Source organism: Palaemon carinicauda, chromosome 42 (genome assembly GCF_036898095.1).
Source record: "Palaemon carinicauda isolate YSFRI2023 chromosome 42, ASM3689809v2, whole genome shotgun sequence".
NCBI classification, from domain to species: Eukaryota; Metazoa; Arthropoda; class Malacostraca; order Decapoda; family Palaemonidae; genus Palaemon; species Palaemon carinicauda.
In genome coordinates this window covers 60,855,348-60,874,099 of record NC_090766.1, presented here as the reverse complement: position 1 = coordinate 60,874,099, position 18,752 = coordinate 60,855,348, and the positions used below count along the sequence as shown (strand labels likewise).

At 41.0% G+C, this 18,752-nt stretch overlaps 1 protein-coding gene across 1 annotated transcript in view; it reads right to left on the bottom strand.

The window, feature by feature from the left end:
* The window catches only part of LOC137632900 (zinc finger protein 330 homolog), a 47,472-nt gene extending 36,175 nt beyond the window's left edge, over positions 1 to 11,297 (bottom strand). Inside the window, exons 1-2 of the mRNA XM_068364994.1 lie at positions 11,167 to 11,297; positions 1,770 to 1,901 (exon numbers count right to left, since the gene is read on the bottom strand). Coding sequence (XP_068221095.1) covers positions 1,770 to 1,889 — 120 coding nt within the window. The 5' untranslated portion in view covers positions 1,890 to 1,901; positions 11,167 to 11,297. The remainder of the gene's footprint in view (positions 1 to 1,769; positions 1,902 to 11,166) is intronic.
* Between the last annotated feature and the right edge of the window lie 7,455 nt (positions 11,298 to 18,752).

The window sequence follows — 18,752 nt, the reverse complement described above, 5'->3', positions numbered from 1 at the left end:
AGCATAGGATGTTGCGGGCACTGGAGTAGGATCTTTCCTGGCACCATGCTGAAGGAGTTGAAGAAGCTCTTCCTTCGTAAGGGGTGCCGAAACCCCTAGGGACGGCCACACCTGCAACACATCTACAAGGGAAAATGGCTCCCCGACGGCTGTAGGTGAAGCTGCTCCTCTAGGGGAAGCAACAATTCCCCCAGCACCCCAGGGTTGCCAAGAAGTTACGCGGTCTGCGCTCCTGCTTGATTAACCCTCGGAAGAGCGCGAACGAGAAAGAGCTTTAGAAAGAGGTTTGTGGGTGCGAGAAGAAGAAGAAGAACGCACTTTCCTCGCCCCTGAGGGAGAAAGATCGTGCTTAGCCCTCTTCTTTCTGCACTGTCTAAACCTCTTGCACTGGGAGGCAGGCCACTCCCTACACTATTCACAGGGCAAACCCTGCTTGCAGCAATGCCCTCTACATGAAGGACACAGAGAGTGCGGGTCATTATCCACAGATGACATGAAGGTACTGCACGCAGCATCCTCGCGTCCAGGACATGTCTTCATGAGGGCGATCAGAAGAAGCACGACCACACATGAAAAGAGAAAGCTAAAACTTACAAAGTTAATGGCAGCCTGTGGAGGAGAGAGGAGACGTCGGCTCTCGACAAGCGCCCCCCCCTCAAAAAAAAGTGACGCAGCTCACGGCCGTGAGTGTATATATAGAGGCGGCAGGGTACTCTCTAGCCACTCCCGGTCTGCCCACTCAAGTGGTTAGGCAGGGTTGCCACCTCACACTTAGTTTAATGGCTACCTTCCAGCTTCCCCGAAAGATAGTCCACATAAATAACGCGAGGTTTGTTAGTATAGGAACAAACAAGATTATTCTCTCAAGCAAGAGAGCTCTATCCTAAGATAGTGGAAGACCATAGTACAGAGGCTATGGTATTACCCAATACTAGAGAACAATGTTTTGATTTTGGAGTGTCCTTCTCCTAGAAGAGCTGCTTACCATACTTAAGAATCTCTCCTACCCTTACCAAGAGGAAGGTAGCCACTCAAAAATTATAGTATAATAGTTAACCCCTTGTGCGAAGAATTGATTGATAATCTCAGTGTTGTCAGGTGTATGAGGACTGAGGAGAATGTGGAAAGAATAGGCCTGACTATTCAGTGTATGTAGGCAAAGGAAAAATTAGCCATAACCGGAGAGGTACTGTCTGGTCAGTCAAAGGACCCAATAACTCTCTAGCAGTCGTATCTCAATGGGTAATTTCATCTGTCACCGAAATATATCTCCACTGTAAAGAGCGGAATGGTTTGTACATAGTGCCAGCACAAGTAGGGTTTGTATTTTGTGCAAGAATAGATGGTATTATGTGGTCTTTAAATAACCTTCAGTAACAAAGGAAGTTGAATTGTGATAAGTACTCAATATTATAACCTAGATTAGTGAATACTATAAGAGGATGACTATTGTATGCTATGAACGAATATCTATTATTTTGTATTTCAAACATCTAAAATAGCTAATGACAGCTATGGCATTGTGAATAGCGACAACCTCTGAATAAAGTAACTCACCAGAGTACAGTATTAAACTTGAAACTTAATCCTTCACCTGGTGTCCAATTTGGACAGCGAAGCATCAGTAAAATAAGAGGGCTGCCTAATTTACATTTAAAGTAATCATCAATCAAAGTGTTATATTTTCCTTTAAAAAATAGCTAATCTTAATAAAAATCAGTGATAATGCCAGCTAACTAGTGTTTAAATTCAAATCTAGTCTAGCTTACCATAACAGAATTACAAGGCATGTCTGCTAATGGGCGATCACCCCTAGCTTTTCTCAGTTCCTTCTGTCTTGCCTTTTGCCTCTCGGCCTTCTTCCTCTGACCTGTTTTCTTCTTGGGCATGGTGATCTAATGCTGTAAATAGATCACATTATTAGACAGACATAATATGATTTCCTGAAATGAAAACTTTACCGATATTATGTCGAAGACAAAAAATCGTAAATGATAGTAAAACTTAGGCATAGTGTAGTCCCTTTAGCATGGAAGTACAGTATTAGGCATATAATTAATTACATTAAAAATATCTAAAAAAAATCTTCAAATTGAGTTATATGTTGTATTACAACAACAAGACAAGACAGAATATTTAATCATATACAAAAGTACAGTGCTTTTAAAACTACATTAGGTGATGAAAACCTTCAACATATGAAACAGTATATATCACGAGTACAGTAGAATCAATAAGTAAACAAAGAATTATCTATAGTATTCATGGTTTTCTTCACAGGACTTTACTTAACCCTTTTACGGTTATTTCAACAACTACTATCGCTATAAAATTACTTTTCTTAATTTCCATAAAGATTAATAAATTTCCTATTAATTTACATAACATTTTAAATATTTTGTAAAATTATCATACAAATTAATATAAACAAAAAACATAAAATACCACAAACAGATTACATTTTATGGGACTGAGGGGAGTAAATATACATAGAAAAAAAATATTTGAGATATACTAAACCCTCGGTTATACGGTACTCCCATTAAAGGACGAGCGTTTGTATTTGTGTAGAAACAAATGCAAATTGATAAGAAATTTGTGATTTGTTCCTATACATAATACAAACCTTCAATCTTTAATACAAAACACAACTATAGGAGGGCAGAAGCCCCTATTTTATTAGGAACCTTCCATCAGGACGACGTGGCCATCTCACCCAAAAATAGATTTTTCGCTTCGCTCAAAATCTGTTCTATAGGAGGCCAGAAGCCCCTATTTTATAACCCAACTGGCTAGTTTATTGACCTGGGAATTGTCAATGTACTTTGACCCTGTAAAAGGAGCAAAAGTCATGACTGTTAACCTCCTAACTACGTGTGCATAGGGATGTTACGGTTATTAGGTTAAGCTTCCACTAGGGACTAGTAGACAGTCTAGAAGAAATCTATATCCTTCCAGATAAGTGTGTCTGAATGTATAGGCATTGAGAAATGGGTATACATACTGTACATTCCATCCATCTTTCCTCTCATTCAAAAGGATGGGGGGAGAAACTTCAATTCAAATAAAAGTAAAGAATAGGTACTCTGTTGAGTACCTTACCAGCATCGATCCTCCACTCCAGTTCTACAACATGACTTCTAAACAAAATTGGATGTCACTTAGTTTCTCACCGTGAGCAAGAGACGTTGAGGGTGCGTTTCGAGATCAGGAGAAGATCTGCTCTTTTAGTTGTACAGTATTAGGTCCTCGAGGGAGGAATCCTGGGACCGAAAGAAGCTGCTCGTCCCATAGAGAACTGTATTACCACACTACGGGTAAATCGGTTCAAACTCTGTGGAGAGCAACGAATGGAGGAGATGCTCGATGGACGAGGAAAGGTCTTCCGTTGCCTAAGCTTAAGAGCGTGATTTCCTTCAATGGCAATTTTGAGTGCATAACTGGAATATCAGCCTCGAGAAGAGAAAACGGACTTCACAACCCCCACCACAGAGCATCTAGTTGTAAAGGAAGTCCGTAATGGGTTGTATGAAGTCGTAGATGTGCCACTTGATGTGACCTGTCTTTCCGGCAAGGCAAGTTTTGCCAACGAGGCTAGACCGATGTGCTAGTTGAGTCTCTCAATGAGACAAGTCCGACAACAATTTTGCACGGAGAAAATTGCTCGCAAAAGGGAATCCAACAGGTGACTGCAGTCCTTCTCCTGCAGAAAGATCAATACCTGTCATTGATATTCATCCCAAAGGAAGACCTCTAAAACAGAGGCCGTAGGAGGAAAAACTCCTGCTGAAGGGGTGGATTCTATAAAATCCAAACCCGTGTGCAGGATATCCCGAAGGGGAGACCATGTAGGAGCAGGAACTGTTTCCTGCAAACGGGAAGCCGATGAATCACTGTCATTCCATAGATACTTTCCTGTGGTAAGAGGATGCCTACTAGGGGATTAAGAGACAATATCATTTGTGCTATGACCCTAGTCCTAAGGACATGTGGTACTGTATGTGACCTCCCCCCTTTTCTTTGAGGCCTCTATATGAAATGTCAAATACAGAAAGAACAAGGAGATCAACTCCCTGGGAGAGATTCTTGTCTGGCAGCTTTTTATCAGGACCGTTTCTTGCTCAGGTCTTGTAGAGAACCAAGGGAAAGATGATCGCTAGTCCGAAGGACCTGGGACCTGGCTAGTCGTTCAAAGGTCGCATTTGCAGAGAATGATGGTCTTGTCGAACCTGTGGAAATTTCTACAGGCTAATGACCCAGTCTACAGTTACTCGTATTGGATATGACCTTCGTGTCTTTCCTTCGATTACTCTAATTCTCAGATCGAGGTAAACTGAGGGAGATATCTCGCAGGAGTTCAAGACTTTTAGGATCAGTCAGTAGTCCGAGGTCTTCGAGATGAGGGTCGATCGTATACGCGAAATTATGGGCTAACTGATTAATCGCAAAACCTTCCTTCGCATTACAATCTTTGAAAGTTAAGCTTGGCGGTATCCTGGCGTACCGCGTCTTCTGATGAGATCATGTGTTCCAATCATGAGGAAGAAGAGAAAGACCGCTTCCAATTTCCCGAAGGAAGATGGAAGATACAAGAGAGTATCTTTTGTTGCTGGTTATTTCAAGCTCGTGCGAGGGGTTCTCCCATGAGGAAGGAATAAATTATTTCCCAACCACTCTGGCCTAAGGAAGAGCTCTGGTTACAGGAGAAAGTCATCGGCCGACTTCATGAACAAGACTGAATTTGATGAAGTGTAGGTTAAAAAATGTTTCCCTGGAACAGATTACAGATGGAGGTTAAATGTGTTCCCACTAAGGTTCGAGGGCATAAGAGCCATCAGAGATTGTGAGAACACAAAATTCCAACAACCTCTGTTATTCTCGTCAGTCACCCATATAGGCCGACCCGAATCGTAGCTAGTAAATTGCTATAGCTGTTGCTTAGACAGCACTGAATTTCATTCTCTAAGAGGGGTAAAATGGCGGTAACCCCCTGCGGTTGTCTCCCCCACTGGATGGGGGGGAGAACAGGTTCAAGGGATCTGTCACCCCTACCACATCCGAGACCTATTTGCTTCAAGAGACTACATAACTAGCGTAGTCCCTATTCAAGCAAAGTAGGCGGACAGCAAGGGAGAAGGTAGCAACCCAAAGCAGCAGCCTGGTTCCTGAGGCAATTTGCTCGTAAGCCTTCCTGTAGTATAAACGAAGTGTAAGTGAAAACACGTACATCCGTGAGGGACGAATTCCCGTGAGTGTGGGGTATTTAATCCATAATCCTGGCCACCTTACTGTGGATCCCTCTGATCTCGCAGAAGGCGAGAAAAATTCAGGAACCCAAGAAACCCTGTTTGCAGCACACAAACAAGAACCAAAAAAGAGCGAGGGGCACTGAGCTTTGCGCTAGAGTATTATCCCCGTCGTTGAAGAAGGGTGTAGTTTTAGGTTCCCAGAAGGAAAAAACTGTGTTAAAACTCCATCAACTCTACCAGATCTAACTAAGTAGTGTAAGCTCAAGAGCGAGGAGAGACGATCCATGCTGTCTAGAAGAGAGTGCTCTCTTGAGCACCTCCCTCTCATGGAAGTGGTTGCTGATTTAGCAGCCTAGAGTGGAGCAGACTTATTAGTGATCACTAGCCTCTGACCAGTGAACGTCAAGCAAGTGAAAGACGAGCTACTGTCGTATGAGACAATGAACGACTAGCAGTTAAACATTAAAACAGCGAACGGAGCTATTAATAGCCAACCAGAGATCGTCTAGCTGTTGAAAAATGGCATTTGGCAGCTGACAAATTGGAGATCTGGTAAATCCAAGATCTACCGAATCGGAACACTGGTGACCAGCATGCAGGGGATCGGCGATCGGCAAGGCTATCAGCGAGCTTAGAGCTAACGCTATGTGAGCTGACGATCGGAGCTGTAGGTAGGTACTTGGGGATCGGAGATCGTACCTTGAAGATTGGCGTTGGCAATCAGCAACTAACTCATTGGGGATCGGTGATCAGTGTTAAATAATCGACACAATCATGATCAATGATCTGATGATCGCTGAACTAGAATTGGCGATCAGTATGGTGACGATCAAGATAGTCTCGCTCATGATTGTGATCATGATCACGAGCGCCTCGTTCTAGGTGGTGAGTGTCTCATGTGAGATTGTGAACGTCCCGCTCATGAGTGTGAGCATCTCCCACGTGAGCGCGAGTGTCTTGCACGAGAGCTCAAGCGTCTTGCTCGTGAGCATGAGCACCTCACATGAGAGTGTGAGTACCTTATTCATGAGTGCATGGCCTTGAACTAGAGCGTGAACGTCTCGCACAAAATCGTGAGTCTCACATGAAAGTGTGAGTGCCTCCCTGGTGAGCGTGAGCATCTAGTTCATGAGCGCTAGCATCTAGTTTGTGATTGTGAGCATCTAGCTGGTGATCGCGGGCGTTTAGCTCATGATCGTAAGAGTCCAGAGCTTGTGCTTGTTTGAGTCTATCTTGTGAGTGTCTAGATCATGATCATAAGCGTCTAGCTCGTGATTGTCTAACTCGCGAGCGTCTAGTTCTTGATCGTGGACTTCGATGTCAGGATGCCAGAGAACTTCAAATCAACCAATCAATCTTGATCATGGCCGTCTAGCTTGTGATCGGGAGCATCTAGCTCGTGATCGTAAGCATTAGCTCGTGATTGTGATCGATTAGCTCATGATAGAGAGCGTGTAGCTCGTGACCGTGAGCGTGTAGCTCATGATTGTGAGTGTTTAGCTTATGATCATGAGCGTTCAATTCGTAATTGTGAGCATCAGCTCGTGACATTTAGTATTTAGTGTTTGAACGTGAGTGTCTGGCCGCATCATGAAAGTCTAGTTCGTGATCATTATCGTCTGGCTTGTGCTAGTTATCGTGAGCGTCTAGCTCATGCTTATGATCGTAAGCGTCTAGCTCGTGACCATAAGCGTCTACAGTATCTCGAAATCGTGAGCATCTACCTCGTGATCGTGAGCTTATAAATCGTGAGGATTTAGCTTGCAATCATGAGCGTCCTGCTCGTGATCGAGAGCGAATGTTTATCTTGTGATCACAAACTTATAGCTTGTGATTGTGAGCCTATAGCTCTTGATCATGGGCGTTTTGTTCTTGATCGCGAACGTCTAGCCTGGGATCACAGGCTTATAGCTCGTGATCGTGAGGGTCTAGCTCGCGATCGTAAGCGTCTTGTTCGTGATCATGAGTGTAACTCATAATCAATCATGAGCATCTCGCTCGTGACCGTGTAACTCACAATTGTGAGCGTGAGCGTGTAGTTCTTGACTGTGAGCATGTACAGTAGTTCATGATCGTGAGCATCTCACTCGTGATCATGGGTGTACTCAAGGGTTGTGTAGAGACTCTCCCTTGGAAAGGAAAGTTCTCACGCCTGGAGGCGAACCTCCGAGCAGCACCCTGATTCAATTCAACGAGCTTTATCTCAAGTTGAAGATTAACATAAAGTGGTACTTAAGAAAAAGCCAAGGCTTGTTTCTGAGTTTTCCCCGAAGGGATTTCTTGAACAAAGGATGGGAATCTTGCTGGAGTAATCCCCTGAAGGGGAGACCAAACAGGTAATCGTCTTCAAGAAGAAGAGCATCGAGATCATGATAACCTTTGATCTCATGATCGTGAACGTCTTTCAGAAGAAAAGGGTCGAGATCGTAAGTAACCTTCCATCTCTGTAGCAATTATTGATCGTCAAGAACGACGCCCTGACGGGTGTCGAAAAAACATTGGATTGTTGTGAACGACATCCTTACCGACCAGGAAGACGAAGTGATGAGTTTCGCCCCTGCGATTGTTGAACAGAATAAATTCTGATCTCATTATTGGATGGTCGCAAACGACATCCTGACCGACCTGGAAGACGAGGTGATGAGTCTCGCCCCTGTGATCGTTAAGGAGAAAATAATCGATCGTTCTGGCAATTGGTGAGCAGGTCATGGATTGACAAATGTCCGTAGACTCAGAATCCTCAACAGGCGGGAGTTGCATACACGGGCTGGAATGTTGCCTGCAGGGAGAGAGAGAGAAATTACAGATTGTTGGGAGAGGACTCGTCAGCAGGAGTTGACGGAAGGGCGAACGGGAGGCGGACCTCATAGACAGCTAAGATATCAGCCGCAGCTGCTGTAGTTGATTTCGCACCCCGATGTCGTCTATAAGGGGTGAAGAAGAAACAGAGAAAGTATGAATAATTCTTCTCTTCCGGGGAAGAAGAAAAACCTATCCTGTGGACAGGAAAGGTTACCCCCAAGAGGAGTTATCAGCGAAGAGGATTCCTTCCGATAAACTCATGGGGACAACAACACGGACATCTGAAAACTGCCACACTACTGTGTAATGAAGCGTCAGGGGAAAAACACAGTCACATCAGTTAGAGAAAAAGGACGAGCGTCAGGGGAAAAAGACAGTCACATCAGTAAGAGAAAAAGGATGAATGTCAGGGGGAAAAACACAGTCACATCTGTAAGAGAAAAAGGATAAGCGTAAAGTAATAGTCTAAATGGCTAAGCCTTGAAAGGAGAGAGCGGAGTCATCAGTTTCTACCAGCCAAAGGCAAAAATTGACGTAGCTCACAGTTGTGAAAGTAAATATAGATGGCTGGGTACCCCCTAGCAATCCCCTGCCTACCCACTCAAGTGGTTAGGCAGGGTTGCCACTTCGCATTTTAAATCTAATGGCTACCTTCCAGCTCCGCCAAAAGTATATCCACATATATAATGAAAGGTTTGTTAATATAGGAACAAATGTAAAATACTTTAAATTTGTCATATGTAAGTTCTTTCGCCTTAATAGGTGAACGTGTAAAAGTCGTAGCTCGTACGCATGCAAGAGAATGTGATGGAGATGAACAATATTGCTCGTGCCTGTGATCATGCGCGTTAGCAAATGTTGCTCATGCTGGTGATCTTGCAAGTGTATCATGTTCTTTAAGGATTGGTGATCGAGAGCACTGAGACAATGTTTTTGAGGTAGTTGGTTTCGCCTTCTCAGGAAATTGTCTATCCTCATGAGATCATGGCATTGATAAGGTACGTTGAAGTGATTGTGCTTGAAGAGACAATCTTGTGAAGCCAAGTAATAAGAAATGCATAAAATGATAGTGAGTGTAGTGAATCCTGATCATGCCATAGGATGTGATCATGATTGTTTAGATGCTTGTGGGCACTGGAAGCCATGATGAGACTGTGTTTGGGACGACGATCGTTGACTTTCCGAAGACCTCTGACGTTTCCATGATTGTCGTCATGGCTTGTGGTCCCATGATTTCTTTGTACAAGCCTACTTGGCTCGTGGAGGGGTAGAAACTCCTTCAGACATCATGGACAAAATTTCTCAATGAGTGGAGAAGGATTTGTTTTTCGTCTGTGACAGAAGCCCAAACGTGCTCGACAAGAGAAGTCTTTGGGACATTTCTAGGTGATCGTGTTTATCTAGAATTGATGTGTCTGAACGTGGCAAAGCTATGGAAGAACATACGGGTGGCCCCACTGGCAATAAGGATACAGTAAGGAATGTTAGAATAAATTTGTACTATATATCTAAATTTTACACTTTACGCACTCTAGATCAGATTACGATACAAGGGTTCTGTCCCCTGTCCTGGGGTTGCAACTCATGAATAGGTAGCACCCGGCACCATAGGTTAGATAAGTAACATAAAGAGGCATCATCCACAAGTCTAGATCTATGACTTACAGTACTCTAGGTTTTGTTAAGTTATGGTAGGGCCCGTAGTGAACAATACAACACTGGTAGGGTAGGTTCTGAAATATTAGGTTAGAATAGAGAAGGTAAAGTTAGGATGGAATGTGTCAATGTAATTTGCCTAGTGCATAATAATGACTTGTCACTACAGTAAGTCACCTAATACTGTGACATTAGGCCCTTTGCGTCAATAGGCGTAGGAGATGAAGATAATGAATAGATGCACTCCGTGATTTTTCAACTTAACATTTAGTTTAAGTGTCTTAGACAATTTTCATTGATGCAGTTAATTAGTTTTAGGTTTCCCCCAACAATAAAATCCCCATTTTCCTAGCGGGGTCCCACCAAAAATTGTGTTGGCCACTGGATAAACCCTTAGTTTAACAGTACTGGGAAGAAAGGCATACAGTATAGACAATATCACTAGCAAGAAATTTACATAGTTCAAGGATCTAGATATCTTAGTATCACTATTCTGTCAATCTTTGGCAGAATTTGGTATGATTCCATTGAATTTGACAATGAGCGATGTATTTTCAATAATGATCATCAGAACATGACTTCAGCTCATAAAACACTGAAAGTTATAAACTAGACTACTTCAAAGCTATAAAAATACCAATGATTGGCAGTGTATGTATGATGACAGGCAACTAAGAATAGGGCAGTGTAAGGGGAGGTCAGAGGAGCCCCCGTTAGGAACTAAGAATGCGGCCAGTTCCTCCCTTGTGGATTAAAAAAGGACATCAACTAACCTCTACTTTCTTCCCCCTAACCTAACCTACAACCCGTGTCCTTACCTCCTGCGACCCCCCTTAAACTGCCGTATTCTAAGTTAACCGTAATCAGACATGCAGGTGGCCACTATCATACATACACCCACAGCAATGTAAAGGGGGTCGCAGGGGGCTGTAGAGACACAACTTGTAGGTTAAGTTACGTTAGGTGGTGTTCTTGTATAGAGGTTTTGCAGAACAACAGAGTTTTCTGTAGTACAGCAGCCTCATTTTACAAAACGGATAGAACAACTCCCGTTTTCAATGAATGCAGGGGGACCTGGCCGCTGATCTACAAAGACTCCTGATTGGCTGTTTATCCTGGCCCTACCGGTAGTAGTGTATCCTCCACATGAAATGCTAGGACAACATGCATTTGACTACGCCGATTACTCTATAAAATTCTCTAAATATTTACTAAAGATTGTAAATGCAAAAATAAATCTTGCAGTTCGTGCAGGACCCAGAAAAGTCCTCAAAGTATAACAAATAATAAAATAAAGGAACAATAATAACACAACGTAACCTACGGTAGGTAACTTCCGCTAGCCTATTATCATTATTCTAAACCAGAAAAAGTTGCTAAAATTTCTCTGAAATGTATTGAATAATAAGTACCAATGACTAAATTTCTTTTTTCAAAATTTCTCAAAAACTTCACTTGCCTTATGACTTTCAATTACGCACAGACCCTCGGGAGGTGGGGGGGATTTCGGAAGGGGACCTCGATTGTTATGCTATTCTTCTTCTTCTTCTTTCTTGGTCGGGTGGATGAAAGAAAGAGATGAAGAAACTGCTAGAAATCCTAAAAAAAATTTTCTTTTTGTATTTTTTTATTCAATAAAACCAAAGTCACACACATACTCTCATAAAAACATACTCATACTCACACCTCACACATCTCTCTCTCTCTCTCTCTCTCTCTCTCTCTCTCTCTCTCTCTCTCTCTCTCTCTCTCTCTCTCTCTCTATATATATATATATATATATATATATATATAACATTTAAGAACAAGAAATGAACAAGGCTAGGACATATAATGATAATGATAGATAGTTGATGGACATTAAGAATAACAGAATGGGTCCCCCTAAAGATTGCAAAAGAAGCAGAGGAAGGAAGAGAAAATGCGGATTGGCGAACTAAAAAATGATGCCTTTGTGGACTGGCAAAGAAAGACCACAAACAGACGTGAATGGAAGGACATGTCTGAGGCCTTTGTTCTGCAGGTGGCTCTAAAGGAGAAAATAATGTATGCTCTGCTGCCGAGTCATGGATAAAATAAGTATATAAAGCCACCGTTTCACACCCCAAAATTTTTGATCAATGGCCTACGAACTACCTAAACATGCGGTAACTCAAATTCATTATGTATCAATGGAACTTCAGAAGTTTAAACTTAGCAAACTTAAATGCTAGAATGGGTGCAGGAGAGGTAGAAGGTGTCATTTGGGAAGTATGGCATAACAGGTGAAAATGAGAGTAGTGAGAGACTGGTAGATATGTGTTGAGCAAGAGATGGTGAGAAGTTCTAGCTTTTTCAAAAAGAAAGATAAAAACAGGTATACACGGGTAAGAGTGGCAAATGGAAGAGTGGTAGAAAGGGCATTAATGGATAGTGTTGATAACTAAAAGAATGTTTGGAAGATTGAAAGATGTGCACGTGTTTAGGGGTATAGCTAACGGTATGTCTGATCAGTTTTTGGTGGAAGGAAAATTAGTGATAGCCAAAGAGTGGGGGGATAGAGTAGGTGGATGTAAAAGGGAGCTAGAGGATTGAAGAGCTAATAAAACCGGGGGTAAAAAGTAAATATCAAGAAAGGTTGAAAATGGCATATGACAAAGTGAAAGTAAGAGAAACTGGTAATTTAGAGGAGTGAAAGTTAGTAAAAGAAAATTTTGTTGTGATTGCAAGTGATGTGTGTGGCAAGAAGTTTGTTGGAGGCAGCATGAGGAAGGGCAGTGAATGGTGGAATGAAGGAGCGAAGGTAAAAGTGGAAGAGAAAAAGAGGGCTTTTGAAGAATTGCTGCAGAGTAATAATGTAGAGAAGTATGAAAGATATAAAGAGAAAAATGTGGCAGTAAAGTACAAGGTAAGTGAGGCAAAGAGGGCAGCTGACCTGAGGTGGGGTCAGGGATTGGGTCGTTCATATGAAGAGAATAAGAAGTTTTGGAAATAAGTGAAGAGAGTAAGGAAGGCTGGCTTAAGAATTGAAGAGACAGTGGAAGATGGAAATGGAAGGTTGTTAAAAGGAGAAGAGCCAAGGAAAAGGTGGGTGGAATATTTTGAAAGTTTACTGAATGTTGAGGATAATAGGGAGGCAGATATAATTGCTGTTGCAGGTGTTGAGGTGCCGGTGATGGGAGTAGTAAAAAACAGAGGGTTGGGCATGAATGTAAAGAGAGTTCTATATGAGAAAGTGATTGTACCAACTGTGATGTATGGATCGGAGTTGTGGGGAATGAAAGTGACGGAGAGACAGAAATTGAATATGTTTGAGATGAAGTGTCTAAGGAGTATGGCTGGTGTATCTCGAGTAGATAGGGTTGGGAACGAAGTGGTGAGGGTGAGAACGGGCGTAAGAAATGAGTTAGCAGCTAGAGTGGATATGAATGTGTTGAGGTGGTTTGGCCATGTTGAGAGAATGGAAAATGGCTGTCTGCTATAGAAGGTGATGAATGCGAGAGTTGATGGGAGAAGTACAAGAGGAAGGCCAAGGTTTGGGTGGATGGATGGAGTGAAGAAAGCTCTGGGTGATAGGAGGATAGATGTGAGAGAGGCAAGAGAGCGTGCTAGAAATAGGAATGAATGGCGAGCAATTGTGACGCAGTTCCGGTAGGCCCTGCTGCTTCCTCCGGTGCCTTAGATGACCGCGGGGGTAGCATCAGTAGGGGATTCAGCATTGTCAAGCTTCATCTGTGGTGGATAGCGGGGAAGGGTGGGCTGTGGCACCCTAGCAGTACCAGCCAAACACGGTTGAGTCCCTTGTCAGGCTGGGAGGAACGTAGAGAGGAGAGGTCCCATTTTTTGTTTCATTTGTTTGTTGTCGGCTACCCCCCAAAATCGGGAGAAGCGCCTTGGTATATGTACAGTATGTCTGTATTAATGGTTTTCTGTTGAGCCGGTTTAGGACTACATAAATATAGTTTTATAGTTTTTATGTTTTCTATCTGTTTAACGCTCTTATTCATCTTATAATATTATATTTCCAGTTCTTCTTGTAGTATATTTAATAATTTCTCAAATTATTTCTGCATTGGACTGCTTTCCTTGTTGGGACATTTGCTTTTCCAACAAAAAGGTCACAGTTTTAATAATGATAATGGAATTATGTATGTACATACACATACATGCAGACACACACATATATATATGTGTATATATATATATATATATATATATATATATATATATATATATATATATACGTATATATATATATATATATATATATATATATATATATATATATATATATATATATATATATATATGTGTGGGACTATCATTTTTTTATCAAGGACTGGCTCAAGATTATTAAGAGAAATGGTCAAGGCTGTATGCACTTTATAATTCCTGAATCATGGAATACCGTCCATGCAAAACACTTCCGCAATATCAACAGTTTATAAACCCCGACACAGATGCTCTTTAACAAAACCTGAACCCCAACACATTTCAAGACTTACACTTATACTGTATAAAAAGATAGCGTAAAAAAAGGGGAAAAAAAAGTATTTGAATCGGTGGACATTAATACACACCTTGTATAATCACGTGTTCTTTATTACCTAACATTTACAGTTGGGCTTTAATGTGGCTAATACAGAGGTAAAGTTTTTGCCTAGCATTCGCATGACAGCAGATCGATTCCCGCCCGGGACCGTGAGTTTAAGGCCGGGAGCACACTAGCGACTCTGTGGCGCCACAAAGCCACAGCATCGTGTGGCGGGGATGTGGTCTCCCATAGGTTTCTATTGTTTTCAAGTTTTGCCGCGCAAACTAGCGACTGGCAAGCGACTGTGGCTCTCTGTCGCTCATCCCCGCCACAGGCATGGCGTGGCTTTGAAAACAATGGAAACCTATGGGAGACCACATCCCCGCCACACGATGCTGTGGATTTGTGGCGCCAAAGAGTCGCTAGTGTGCTCCCGGCCTAAGCTGTTTACTGGGGAGGCTATTGCTGTGGCTGGGTGCCACATTGACATTCTGGTGACCATCTATTTTGATGAAACTGGAACTGAAAGCAGAGCCCTTTACCTTTATTTCTGATTAGGACAGTTCTTAAATCAAGGAGGGATACATCTATAATAAATTATTCAATAACAGCCACTGAGGTAATGTCACCAATATACATTTTTAAATTTAATTATACAACCGTCAAACTTTATTTAGAAGAGGTTCTTATACTGTAGTTCATTTCCCAAACACAGTTATACATTTAGATACAGGCTAATAGACCCATACTACAATACTGGAAAAAACACATTTTAATATATTGCATAATTTACTTCAATTACTCTCTTACCGGTTCTTTCATATCTAAAAGACTGTCAATTTCCAAAAACCCAAGAAACTACTACTTAACTTCTCTACGTTAATCTTAAAATCCTTGTTATTTATGCATTATTCCTTGACTTAGTTTACAAGGACGTTCAATAACATTTAATTTGATTTCGGCAGAGTTATTTTTTAAAATAACCCATTTCAGTTATTCAGCCCTTTAACATTTATTAAGAACATGATAGCATCCACAAATTTAGATTACAGGGAGCTTTATATGTATCTCACGAGTTGTTCTATTTTAGCAAAGAATTAATTTTGTTACCGTTTTCTCACCAGGAGATTATTCATCACCTTATGTACTCTTTTTATTTCAACGTTTTCTGTTTCTTAATTCAATACTAGAATACTTTTGTTTTCCTTCATTTTCTGAGTGACTCCCCCAAAGAAAATGTATTTACTCAATGACTACATCAGAAGTTTATCTTCTTTCATAACTATCACATTAGTAGACTGATTTTCTAGATTATCCAAGTATTTTATCTTATCTGCAATGTCAATTATCATCGCATTCATCAATTATATAAATTTTCCACCTTTTTTATTGCCTTATCTATAAATTTAGGCAATATAACCTAGCACTTAGGTCAGGAAGGCCATTCAACACCCATATTAAGAGGTTGGGCAGCATGATGCAGGAAAAGGTCACATAGGTCTAGTAGAAGACAGAGACTTAGGTCCAGCTAGCGGTAAAAAAAAAAAAAAAAAAAAAAAAAAAAAAAAAAAAAAAAAAAAAAAAAAAAAAAAAAAAAAAAGGACGCTCTGTAGACCCTTAATACCTACAGCGTACCACGTGAGGTCACTGCCGTCATCGCGTCCATACGTAACTATTATCATTATTATTATTATCATTACTGGCCAAGCTACAACCCTAGTTGGAAAAGAAAGATGCTATAAGCCCAAGGGCTCCAACAGGGAAAAATAGCCCAGTGAGGAAAAGGAAATAAATAAATGATGAGAATAAATTAACAACAAATCATTCTAAAAACAGTGACAACGTCAAAACAGATATGTCCTATATAAACTATTAATAGCGTCAAAAGCAAATATGTCATATATAAACTATAAAAAGACTCATGTCAGCCTGGTCAACATAAAAAACATTTGCTCCAACTTTGAACTTTTGAAGTTCTACTGATTCAACTACCCGATTAGGAAGATCATTCCACAACTTGGTAACAGCTGGAATAAAACTTCTAGAATACTGTGTAGTATTGAGCCTCATGATGGAGAAGGCCTGACTATTAGAATTAACTGCCTGCCTAGTATTACGAACAGGATAGAATTGTTCAGGGAGATCGGAATGTAAAGGATGGTCAGAATTATGAAAAATCTTAATGCAACATGCATAATGAACTAATTGAACGACGGTGCCAAAGATTAATATCTAGATCAGGAATAAGAAATTTAATAGACCGTAAGTTTCTGTCCAACAACTGAAGATTTACCTAAGGAGTAATAAGACTTCCACTTTAAGTATATTCGAATATTCCCACTTCCACCTTAGGACCTATTGGATATGCTTTCATGAGCTGTATCCGGGTTGCATACATACGAGGCTGTTTTGCCATCTATATGCATAACAGAAATAATGAACTTCATCCTCCAGCCCGGTTTTACTTCTACACCACTAAATTTTTTTCCATAGATGCGTTTGCACGTAGTTCCCTACTTTCATTTTCTTTCATTTCCATTTTCCTTCTGAAAAACCATTGTTGATGTTATTGTCATTAGTTTCCGGTAAAATCATTCATAGAACAAAATACAAGCCATTTGAATGTTTTCTCTTTTCGTCTACTTCAATGATTTTATATGTTCTCAGACTCATTACCATTTGAATCAAACTCTCGTTGTATGTTGACAGCTACAACAACACCTGGTTATTTTTGGGTTGTGGTAGCCTATTGGTAACGTCTCTGCCTGGTATTCTGTTGGATGGGAGTTCAAAATCCACTAAAATTGATAGTTTCTTCTAGGGTCTGTAATCTCACCACAATTGTGAGCTAGGGATGGGGTTTTTGAGGAGGCTGTAGGTCTACCTGCTGAGTCATCAGCAGCCATTACCTGGCCCTTCATGGTCTTAGCTTGACGATAAAGTGGGGCTTACACAGTCAAACGGTTCGTCGAACCAGGTTGTCGAACCTGCTTGCCAAACAGTTCGAAGAGGTGGAGTCAGCCACAAAAGCATAAGGTTTGATGACAATGAAGCCCCGCCCACTAAAGTCAGGTGAGAACAGACTTACTGTACTTTCAACAGCTCGACGAACATGCTCGACAACCAAATACGCCATTCACACGTTCGAACATCACTTGAAATACTTGTCTGTCGAACCGCGTTCGACCGTGTAAACCAGCCTTAAGGGTGCTTAGGCGCTGATGAAGGGTGAAAGACAGAAAAAAGGCCAATTGAAGCCAATTGCACAGTCAATCATAAATCTATGGCATTCCGATCCAGATATGCTTGAGATTTGCTATGGATGGTCACCCATCCAATTACTCACCAAAGCCAATGTTGAATTAAGTGAACGAGGCACTAGTGCTGTAAAAAACATCTGATTTTACTTCCGGTTCTACGTTCTTTCTTTTAATTACTTTCCGACCTATGTTCATTTAAATGTAACATCATGTTCCTGACATAGAGAGAGAGAGAGAGAGAGAGAGAGAGAGAGAGAGAGAGAGAGAGAGAGAGAGAGAGAAGATTTCTACTTCTGGCCCTACTTTCCAATCTATTAAATGCAACAGTATGTTCCTGGCATTGAGAGAGAGAGAGAGAGAGAGAGAGAGAGAGAGAGAGAGAGAGAGAGAGAGAGAGAGAGAGAGAGAGATTATTTAAAGTTTTATCTCTAAGGCAAGGTCTCTGGTTTGGAAAGGTTACCCCTGATATCATCAATGTCCCCAAAACAACTTGTTTTTTTTTTTTTTTTTTTTTTTTTTTTTTTTTTTTTTTTTTTTTTTTTTTTTTTTAATGTTCGTTAAAAAATAGACAAACTTTGGGAAAGCTGGAGAAATTACAAGGAATATAATCACGTATACCCAAATACTAATAACAATAATAATAATAATAATAATAATCACCATAGGTGATCTGGTCTTAGTGAACGCGCATCAATATTTCAAAGTACAAATACAAATTGGTCATTTGTGAGGAAAAAAAGGAACAATGAAGTGTAAAAGAGGCAAGTCAGTATTTACTTAAATATATTTCTTTCCTGTCGCACTTATCGGCATTGCCAAACGTATGACTACTAGGTCTCTCCCCATCGCTCAGGTAGGGGGGAAAGAAGAATCATACCCTGGTGAGAGGGGGATACCTCGAGAGGTACAGTATATAATTTTTATTTATAATGTTATTTAATTATATACTGTACAGTACTGTACATGTATATTATATATAAGTATACTGTAGTACAGTGCTTACTATACTACTGTATTGTATTTTGTTACATTCTAATTTTCAATGTTTTCACCTGGGGTTTTACACGCATTAACTATTCTATTGCCCGCCATACATTTTCACCATACGATACCAACTCCGGAACGGATTAATGTCGTATGGCGGGGGCCTACTGTACTCTGAAACCTCAATCTTCCACAAATTGCTGTACAGACGGGTTATAGTTAGGGAAAGCGGGAAGGGTTGAATGTGTGTGTGTGTGTGTGTGTGTGCATACCTAAATATTTAGCCGT